Below are 10,829 nucleotides of genomic sequence, written 5' to 3'. Positions count from 1 at the left end.
CCCTCTGCTCGCACCAGCGAAGGAATGTTTTCCACAGCCGGTGATATGGCAAAAAAATTCCATCCAGGAAAAAGTGTAATCCACGCTTGCCTGCAGAGCAAAATTTGTAATCCTCTCTATTTAGTCATATTTAAAACTGCCAGGTGTACCCAGACACGTATTGGCTGCACAGAGCCCTTGTCAGTGGTAGTGAAGTGAGCAAGCTGACAGCACAGCACACCATATTCTAGTGTTTGTTCTTTGGAATTACCCGGTGAAATACCTTCAATGACGACGGCTTTCTAGCCCTAATCATTGTTTGAATAACTGGGTCTGAGAAACCCGCGCCCTCAGTACCGTGGCCTCAACCGCCACGCCGTCCAATGCAGCGTAGCCAAATTCTGGTGGTAGAGGGGACCCTGAGAGAGCAGATCTTTTCGCAGGGGTAACCACCAGGGCGCGACTGCTACCAGGTCCACGGGTTCCGCATACCATGTTTCTCGCGGACAATCTGGGACTAAGAGAATCACAGGTAGCCCTCCTTCCTGATACTCCAGAGCAGCCGGGAAATGAGAGGAGTTTGTGGGAAGACCTAGGGGTAATGACAACCCGTCCGGGGAGCCATTAGCGCATCTGCTGCTAGTGCTCTGAGATCCCTTGACCTGGCCAGCTAGGCTGGAAGCTTCTGTCTGAAGCGGGATGCCATCCGATCCAGTGACTCCTTTGCTGCAGGTCCAGCCCTGATGGCTTATGTAAGCCACCACGGTCGCACTGGCATTCCCTCCAGCCGATGTGCAAAAAACTGCAAGGTCCGGAATACTGCCTGCAGCTCCAATACATTTATATGGAGACCAGATTCCTGCCTGGACCAGGTTCCCTGCGCCACCGGATCCCCCAGCGCGCACCCTCAGCCTGACATGCTGGCGTCTGTAGCCAGCACCTGCCATTGCAGGCGCAGGAACGACCTGCCCTGCTGAATGCGTGGCAAGTCCAACCATCACTGGAGTGACTGCTGAACCCCTGGTGGAATCCTTATCTTCCGATCGAGGGATCATGCCAACCCAAACTGGGCAAATGAAACCACCAGTCGCCGTAATAGAAGGGACCGCACCTGCTTCTGCAGCAGCTGGCGTTTTGCCTCCGGGTGAGCCACTCGACCCAGAATCGTGTCGAAGCACATCCCAGGTACACCATGCATTGTGCTGGCACAAGAGATGACCTCTTGTAATAAATCAGCCAGCCAAACCTGGAAGAGTGTCCAAGGCAATCTGCAGGCTCTCCAGGTTGTCCCGCTGGGTCGGGGCTTTACCAGGATGTCGTCCAGATATGGCATGGCAACGACCCCCCTGGAATGCACGAATGCCATTACTGCCGCTAAGACTCTTGTAAACACCCTGGGAGCTGTTGCCAGCCCGAAAAGCAACGCCGTGAACTGGAAACCATCCAATCCAGTGCCCGAATCGGAGGAAGCGCTGGTGCGCCTGATGAATGGGGATTTGTAAATATGCATCCTGGATATCTATCGAGGAAAGGAACTCCCCTGCCTCCAAGGATGCGATGACGTGGTCGTACAGATTCCATGCGGAAATGATGAAACGCCACCAACTTGATCAACTTCTTTAGAGCCACAATTGGACAGACAGCCACCCTTTTCAGGGACCACCAAAGGATTAGTGTAGAACCCCGCACAGTGATGCTCGGGGAGAGCTTGCACCACCCCCTGCAAAATAGAGAGTGTGGACCGCCTTGAGGATAGCTGCTGCTTTCCCTGGGTCCCTCGGGGTTCTGGGCCGAAAAAAGGGGGCGGACGTGTGGTTGCATCAGGAACTCTATCGCATAGCCCCTGGACACGACCTCCAGCACCCAGGTATCTGAGACATGAGTCGACCAGACCTGGCTGAACTGGAGAAGCCGACCCCCCACCCTATCCGAAAACAGGTGGGGGCAGTCCCTCATGCGAAGGGCTTTTGGAACTCTTCGTAGGCTGAGGCCCACCCCAAGAGACCTTTGTTTAAAGGGAGGCCTCTTCCTTTATACCCACTCCTGCGGACCTTTCCTCCCCATCCTGCGAGAACTCGTTCGGCGACAGGGGCAAAAGTCTCTGCTGCGGCAAAAGCGAGCTCCTTTTACCCGTAGAAGTCAACGGGACCTGGGCCTCCCAGGCGGACATGCTGGCTGGGGGCCGCCATCTGACGAGAGCAAGAACATTCAGCTTAGAATGCCCGTTGACCCTCTGAGATGAGCCCGACTAGCTCGGCGCCAAAAAGGCGAGATCCTCCAAAGGGCATATTGATTAACGACCCCTTTGAAGAAGCACCAAGCTCTCCACCATCGCCGAAAATCTAAGGACCTGATCCTCCTCCATGACAAAGTCTGAGGAGGAGTCAAACCAATCCTCGTCCGAACAGACCTTCTCTGTCGATGATCGACGCGACCTTGTACCCGAGGAGCGCAAAATGGCGAGGAGGATGGAGACCGGGAGGACTGCCGTGAGTCCGGGGGCCTGTCCAGTCTTCGCCGACGGCCGCGCTGCGAGCCATCTGTTTCTCTCACATGAACCGGAAGCGTCCTGTGCCAACCTCTCCAAAATCGCACCAGACGCCCGAGTGAGGATCGACCCTGCAAGGGACAAGGAGCGGGCCCACTCCAGCTCGGCCATAAATGGGGGCTGAACGGGGGAGGGGTGCTTTGCACTGTCACTTGTTTCGCTGGGGAGCAGTCTCTACAAAATAGCTCAGCCTGTCCGCATGTGAACTCTAGGTTACGGGGTGAGCAAGCCAAGTGCGTTACTCTTGCTGTCCCTGGTCCAGCCTCCAGAACTCTGAGGTCGGACATGGTGCTGGGATTTCGACCTGGCAAAAAGCTGCAAACTATCCTCCGCTATGCCAACCGCCAGCAGGAGGGATGAGCAGCAAGAGGGGAGAGATCGCCGCCAGGCAGCTTACCCTGGGTCCTTGTCAAGGTCCGGGGAGCCGCTGGGTCGAGAGCCTGCAGATGCTGAAGAGGCCTCCTGGAGCTTTGACTTGTACTGCACACCAGCCTGAGTAAGCACAGCAGCAAGGAGTGGACGCGCAGGGCGGTCTCAATCTTTGGCGCGCTGTCTCCCAATATGCTGCTTCACCACATCATCCCTCCTCACAATCCTTAAGAGAGGAAGGGAGGGAGGGAGGGAGGAAGGGAGGGAGGAAGGGAGGGAGGGAGGAAGGAAGGGAGGGAGGAAGGAAGGGAGGGAGGAAGGAAGGAAGGAAGGGAGAGAGGGAGAAAAGGAGGGGACGGAGAGGGGCGCCGTGCATCCCAAAGAGGCCCCGCCCCCTGTGCCACGAGGCCACGCCCACGCTCGGCCCCGCCCCTACACCACGTCCTGCGAAGCCACGCCCATGTGCGCTAGGGGCGTGGTCAAGTCTTGGCCACGCCCCCCGCAGCCCAGAGTGTTGCTGCCGCGCCCAGGGCTGCACAGAGGCCCCCTATTGTGCCCCATATGCTGCAGGATTGCCCCCAATTGCCAGGAGCCAAAGCCCGGGCGGCACTATGTCAACGCGCTGTGCTACTAAGGTGCCTCGCCGGGACACCACCGCATGTAGCCATGCCAACTCAGTGTGCTCGTGCCCTGATAGCAGCACCAGAACACCACCAGGTAAGCCATCACCCAGAAACAGCCCCCCGCGCTGCCTGCTAGCTCAAAGGGAGCAGAGGGAGAGATTAACCTGCCAGCCGCTGCACTATAATATGGGCACGCTAGCGCTTACCCTACGCCATGCCGCGACATACGGGGAGAGCCAAGGGAGGGGGGAAGGGAAGGTCGCCAGCGCATACTCACCTCTTGCGTCCTTGCTGGTGGAAATAGCGGCTCCCCAGTTCCAGCAGCCTACCCCTGTAACATCGCCTGCCCATGGGAAGGGGATGCGGACCTCTGCACCAAACATGGGGGGCTCTCGCTAGCGGGCCACATGCAGATATATATGATCCGGATGGGCCACCTTTTCTTCTGAGGCAGGCCGGGCAAGAAGCAACCTGGACAAACCCGAGGTTGTTCGCCCTCCTCTCCGTTCGGGTTTGATGGGGAGCGTCCTGCCTCTCCGTCTAACCCTGGCCCTTAAAACTAGCCCTAACGGGCACGACCGTCCTCCTACGAGACACTAAGCTAAAAACTGATTAGCCTGCTGTCGGCAGGAGGGATATAGCCAGAGGGCGGAGCTAACTTTTTGTGCTTAGTGTCGCCTCCTAGTGGCAGAAGCTATATCCCACGGTCTTTGCTGTGTACCCCAATGACACGAGCGAGAAAGGTGCATATCACAAAACCTTACCTGGGCAAAATCTTAGGACTTTTTAAACTTTATGCCGCTTATGCCAGTTTTGGAAAAATAAGATACGGCTTACTAGGAAAGGGCATGATTGTCCCAAGCCTGACAAATTTAAGCATAATATGCAAAAAAAAAAAAACTGCATAAATTACAGCAGAAATCTACTCCTACAAATAGTTGAAGTAGATTTCTTCTTAGGCGCACAGACAACCCGAGATGCACATGTGGGAATTATTTTAACCCCTTAGTGACGGCGCTATCGTAAAACTACATTCTGCTGTTGCAGGACGTGTATGGAGGGATATAGCGCCGATATCTCCCTCCATACAGCGCGGGCGTCAGCTGTTTATTACAGCTGACACCTGCAGGCAATAGCCACGCTCGGCCGTTCGGGGCTATTAACCCTTTAAATGTCGCTGTCAATTCTGACAGCGGCATTTAAATCCCCCGAACGCTGTTCGGGGGTCCCGCACGGCCCCCCCGTGGTGAGATCGGGGGAGCCGTGCAGGTGTCATGGCAGCTGGGGGCCTAATGCATGGCCCCAGGGCTGCCTTAGCAGACTGCCTATCAAGCTATCCACACAGGGTGGCTTGATAGACTGCCTGTAAAAAAGCAGTATGACGTAATGCTATAGCATTACGTCATACTGCAGGAGCGATCAAAGCATCGCATGTTAAAGTCCCCCAGGGGGACTTCAAAGTAAAGTAAGAAAAAAGATCAATAAAGTTTTTTAAATTGTAAAAAAAAAAAGATATAAAAGTTTAAATCACCCCCCTTTTGCCATATCAATTACTAAAAAATCTAAATCATAAAATAAAAATATGTGTTTGGTATCGCCGCGTCCGTAAAAGTCCGATCTATCAAAGTAATGCATTATTTTTCCTGCATGGTAAATGTCGTCCGAAAAAAAAAATAAAGAATGCCAGAAATACACTTTTTTAGTTACCCTGTCTCCCAGAAAAAATGCAATAAAAAGTGATCAAAAAGCATTATGTATTCCAAATTCATCCTATCGGAAACTACAGGACATCCCGCAAAAATTGAGCCCTGGCACAACTACGTCGACAGAAAAATAAAAAAGTTATTACGCGCACAAAATGACCGCAGAAAATAATTGAAAAAAATTAAATATCTTTAAAAAAAAAATACAAGTACTACAGCAAAAAAAAAAAACTATATAAGTTTGGTATCATAGTAATCCTACTGACCCATAGAATAAAAATATCAGGTCGCTTTTGTTGCAGTTTGTGCGCCGTAGAAACAGGACGCACCGAAAGATGGTGGAATGTCATTTTTTTTTCCATTTCTCTCCGCTAAGAATTTTTTAAAAGTTTTTCAGTACATTATATGGTACAATAAATAGTGCCATTGAAAAATACAACTCGTCCCGCAAAAAACAAGCCCTCATACAGCGACGTCGATGGATAAATAAAGGAGCTACGATTTTTTAAAAGGGAGGAGGAAAAAACAAAAATGGAAAAAAGCAAAATAGCTCCGTCACTAAGGGGTTAAGACTGGTGCTTGAAACACCGATCTTAATAAATCACCACCCTTGGTTATACAGCAATAGTTGTTGCAAGATGTGAGCTGAGCAATCTGAAACAATGTAAGTACAGGACAGGATGAGAATGGGTTATAAGTAGAGATGAGCGAGTATACTCACTGAAGCTAACTACTCGAGCGAGTAGTGCCTTATTCGAGTACCTGCCCGCTCGTCTCTAAAGATTCGGCCGCCGGCCGGCGTGGGCGACAAGTGAGTTGCGGCGGTGAGCAGGGGGGAGCGGGGGGGAGAGAGGGAGAGAGAGAGATCTCCCCTCCGTTCCTCCCCGCTCTCCCCCGCCGCTCCCCGCCCCCCGAATCTTTAGAGACGAACGGGAGGATACTCGGCTAAGGCACTACTCGCTCGAGTAGTTAGCCTTAGCGAGTATACTCCCTCATCTCTAGTTATAAGACATGCTGTAACACTGAGGCAGTTCAACATGTAAACTCTTTGAAATCTAAAGTTGGGTTCACACCAGTGTTAAGGTCTTCATTCTGGTTTCCATTTTACTACTTTGTTATGCAAGCAGGAAATCAGAGTCCCTACCCAAATGGATCCATCCTATGATAGGACAGAAGGGGTCCGACAGAACAAAATGCTGTCCAGCATTTTCCAAAACAAAATGGTGATGTGTTTTGTTTGGGATTTTTGGATGCATCTGCACTGGAGATCCTGAATGAAGCCTCTAACACAGATATGAGCAGAGCCTACACTGTAAAATGTATAGGGTGAACCTAAAGTTTACACTTGTCGTATAAAGAAACTAGCATAGATCATACCAAAAACTTATTACAGCTCCTACCGTGTTTCCCCGAAAATAAGACCGTCTTATAATAATTTTTGCCCCAAAAGAAATACAGTGTCTTATTTTTTGGGGGGTGGGGTATAAAACTCACCTGTCCATGGCATCCCGATGCCTTGCGATGGTCTCTGGCAGTGCTGTTGCAAACTGCAGTGTCCTCCACTCTGACATCTCAGCTTCTTCCTGGTGACGGGGCTTTGAATACCCCGCCTCCAATGTGGTGTTTTTTTTAACGCAGGTTAGCTAGGGCTTATTTTCAGGAGAGGGCTTATCTGTCAAGCCTCCCCCGAAAACCAGGGTAGGTCTTAGTATTGGGGTAGGTCCTATTATCGGGGAAACACAGTAGTTTTTATCACAGTTTGCGCATATAACTTACAATTCCACTTACCTGCATCTTCCGAAGCTTCCAGTTCAGAGGACAATAGTTGTTTCTGTTTGCTCTCTATATCATGCAAAGTGGACAGGATTTCCTATAGAAAATATATTTAACATGAATTAAAATGTAAAAAGTATAGGAGGCTAAAGACAAGGTTCATGACATTTATCAGCTCATTTCCAAACCAGCTGCATTTGGGACATAGAGAAAACTTGTAAAACACAAACCCATTTAGGAAAAATTTACTGGAACGAGGACAACCAAAACTGCCCGAGTCTTGTGTGAGCCTGGAAGGGTATCGTCTCTCCTTAAGGAGAGCATCTAGGTGTATGAGGAGACACCTAGGAGGTGAGTAAGGAGACGTATAAGGCCATGCAAGCTCCTCTGGGAAATATATGCAAATAAGGAAGATGGAACAATACCTCTGCAGCGCCACCTATTGGATGGCAGAATTACTGCACATCAATGTCAGACTTTTTATACAAGTCTTTATAACAATGATTGGAAATTGACCAAAAGCCTGAAAACCATACACAGACAGCCGTTTGGGTTTTTTTTTTACCCCCTCATCAGTGTGCAGTTCCTGGCTTGGCTAGTGAGAGGCCTGTGTCACAGATCAGAAAATATATGCAAATAAGGAAGATGGATATTTCCCAGAGGAATTTACATGGTCTTATAAGTCTCCTCACTCACCTTCTAGGTGCTCTCCTTAAGGAGAGATGATACTCTTCTAGATCCAAGTCATGGGCCTCGCACTATCCACAATGTGCTTTCCCACCCAAAATAAATAAAAGCTGTGGAGTGTGTAGATGGCAGGGAGATTGGATTGGAAAGAGTTAATACTCACATGCACAAGTTTGTAGGCAAAAGAAACTGGTCTAAAGTAAACAGTAAATATAAATGTACTCCAAAAATGCACCAAATATATCAAATGAGGTGCGATACTGTGATAGATTTTGTGCATCTTCAGAATGCCTCACTACATGTTGTCAATTAGGGTAAAAACACATGGCTTAAGTGCTACTACGCTCGCCGTTATGAAGCGTAGTTGTGCATGGACAGTGTTTTTTCCACGCCATAGGCAAAAAGCATCCATGATGCCTACAAGAAAATCTCCTTCACTTCAGAACTTTATTTATAATAGTTGATGGATCAAAACAGCAAAGCTGCAAGTCAGAATTGAATTGGTGTATTCAGACGTGTGTGTTTTTTATGTGGACTGATGTTGCACATGAAAAAAATAAAAAATAAATCGCAGCATGTCCTATTTTGGTCTATACTAACAGACCAAAATTGGCCATCGAAGTCTATGGCTGCGATAAAAAAACGTAACAAACATGCATTAGCATCTGTGTTCACAGCGGTATTTTTTTTTTTTTACATACCCTGTTTACTGTGAGTTGTAACAAGACAGACATTACTAGAGCCTTCTTGTATGTGTCGAAAACTAATGACATGCAAATACAACATAGACGTAAAGAAACACACATATGTAGCAAAAACACATGTAACACACACATACACACGTAGTAAAAAGGACATGTCTTTTACAGAGTGAGAGCGGTTTCAGACGGCCTTAAGTGCAATTACGCTTACTGCTACAGAGCATAGTTGCGCATGACTGAGGTTTTTTCTCTTCTTCGGCCGTTCAAACTCCGTGCCATAGCTGATTATCAAGGCCGCATAATGGGACAAAAACACACCCGTGTGTTTAAGCCCTCAAACTGCTTACGCCCATGTGAATGATCTCTAAGGGCTAGCTCGCATCTGTGTAACGTTTTTTTTGTGAAACTGAATGAAAATAAAATTATTCATTTCGATTGTTTTCCTATTGATTTCAATGGTTTTAAAAAAAATGCTATCAGTTTACTTCCTTACTGTTACGTTTCCTTCTTTTTAATGGATCAAATAACACAATCAGCAGTGCTATATGTTCCATTAAAAAATAGAAAAATAACAGAATGGAAGCAAACTGAAAGTTTTCATTTTTTGAAAACCCATTGAAAATGTTCTTTTGAAAATGTTTAATTCCTTTTTAATTCAGTTTTTCTGCTCCAAAAATGAAACAGAGAGACGGAAAACTCTAACACAGATACAAACTAGCCCTGAAAATCAATTCCATTCATGCAAATGGTGTTGTTTTGCTACACACACATGGTTTTCTGCAAAGCCCCATTCAGATGAATGGGACAGTCACAGAAATTTCTGAAACCAGTCTGCCGTGCGTGAATATATCTTAATGTGTCTAGTCAGCTGCAAGTAGTACTCACATTTGTGAACAACAACTATAATTAATTTGCTGGGCTCTCTGGCAGGCCAAAATGTTTTTAATTAAATTACCAAGGGTATTATAAAGAATTGGTCGTTGGAGAATGTACATTATTAAATGAAAAAGGAATCCAATTCTGAACATCTTCATAGAATTTAGTGGCTGGAAGCACACTGCTGTATTCCGGACGCTATTCGCATCCTTAATATGGAAGTGCACTGGCTGATCATGCGTCTCCTGAGCTGAACTCCGAGCACTATAAGAATATATGATGCTTGGAGTTCAGGTTAGGAGACCCGTGGACAGGCAGGGCACCCTTGTATATTAAGGATCCAAAATGGCAAACACAATACGGTAATATACTCCCAGCCTAAGAGTAGTCTTTTTGTAGGTCACTGAATACAGCATATGTATATAAAAAACAGGATATATTTACTGGAAGATGTGTAAAAAAGATAAATATACCTCAGTTCTGCACACATTGGATCTTGAGACTTGGTTAGACTCTATTCTAAGATCTGGTTCATTCTGATCTGGACAGAAACAAAGACATACTGGAATTTACAACTACAGCAGAAGAATCACACCCATCTACAGAAAAAGCATTTTACTATTTCTGACTTGTATCCCGTTCTTATCAATAGTTTTCCTCCTGCAAGCTGCACTTCTAATTCTCAGCTTTTCCTGAGCTGGTGGGTGTAGACTAGCTGCTATGATGTGTCCTATACAGCACACAGAGAAGAAGTGATCCTGCTCCCCTATCTGTCTGTAGAAGACTCTTAGAAGCAGCTACAATATAGAGGACATTATACAGCAGAACTGAGCAGAGTAGCTGCAAATTCATACAATGCAGGTTCCAGATGTTTCTCACAGCTGATACCCGCCGGCAACACCCGTAATCACCGCTCACACTGATCGCGTCTGTTAAGCCTTTACATGTTGCAGTTAATTTTGACAACAGCAATGTCCCGATCAGGTTTGGATCAGGTCTCGAAGCCCCATCCCTCAATGAGATTGCGAGCTGCTGTTTGGTTGTTATGGCAGTCGGGGGCCTTCTGAAAGCCCCCAGGGCTGCTATTGGAGATTAGCTATCATATCACAGTATAATTGTATTACATCATACTGCAGGAGTGATCAAACGATCATAAGTTCAAGCTCCCTATGGGAAATAAAGCAAAATGTAAAAAAAACTGTTTTAAAAAAGTTTTATTAAAAAAAAAAAAAAGCGCTAATAAAAGTATTAAAAAAACCCTTTTCCATATTTATGATTGTATTCAAAACAATGCATTCCCTATGGTGTGTGCACATGTCCGTGTTTTACAGGTGCCTGCAAAGATAGGACATGCGTGCACCATAGGGAATGCACACATTGTTTTCAATGGAGCCGCGGCTGCTACCGGTCACATGACCCCCACAGTAACGTGACTTTCAAATCCAGTCACGCTCCCCCAGAAGGACGCGGCACGTCTTTCCTACTTCACTGCGTTCCAACTTGTATCCCCACCATTCATTCCACACGGCACGCTAATACAGAGTGTCCGTGTCATTAACAAACCCCTCCC

At 47.4% G+C, this 10,829-nt stretch overlaps 1 protein-coding gene across 1 annotated transcript in view; it reads right to left on the bottom strand.

Moving 5' to 3' along the window:
- Positions 1 to 2,272: 2,272 nt before the first annotated feature.
- Positions 2,273 to 10,829, bottom strand: part of ANKRD31 (ankyrin repeat domain 31) — a 107,274-nt gene continuing 98,717 nt past the window's right edge. The window contains exons 18-20 of the mRNA XM_066604889.1: positions 9,733 to 9,800; positions 7,011 to 7,092; positions 2,273 to 2,598 (exon numbers count right to left, since the gene is read on the bottom strand). Coding sequence (XP_066460986.1) covers positions 2,273 to 2,598; positions 7,011 to 7,092; positions 9,733 to 9,800 — 476 coding nt within the window. The remainder of the gene's footprint in view (positions 2,599 to 7,010; positions 7,093 to 9,732; positions 9,801 to 10,829) is intronic.

Source organism: Eleutherodactylus coqui, chromosome 5, assembly GCF_035609145.1.
Source record: "Eleutherodactylus coqui strain aEleCoq1 chromosome 5, aEleCoq1.hap1, whole genome shotgun sequence".
Lineage (NCBI taxonomy): Eukaryota > Metazoa > Chordata > Amphibia > Anura > Eleutherodactylidae > Eleutherodactylus > Eleutherodactylus coqui.
Note: the sequence above shows the minus strand (reverse complement) of the source record. Positions and strands in the feature narration are given on the sequence as shown.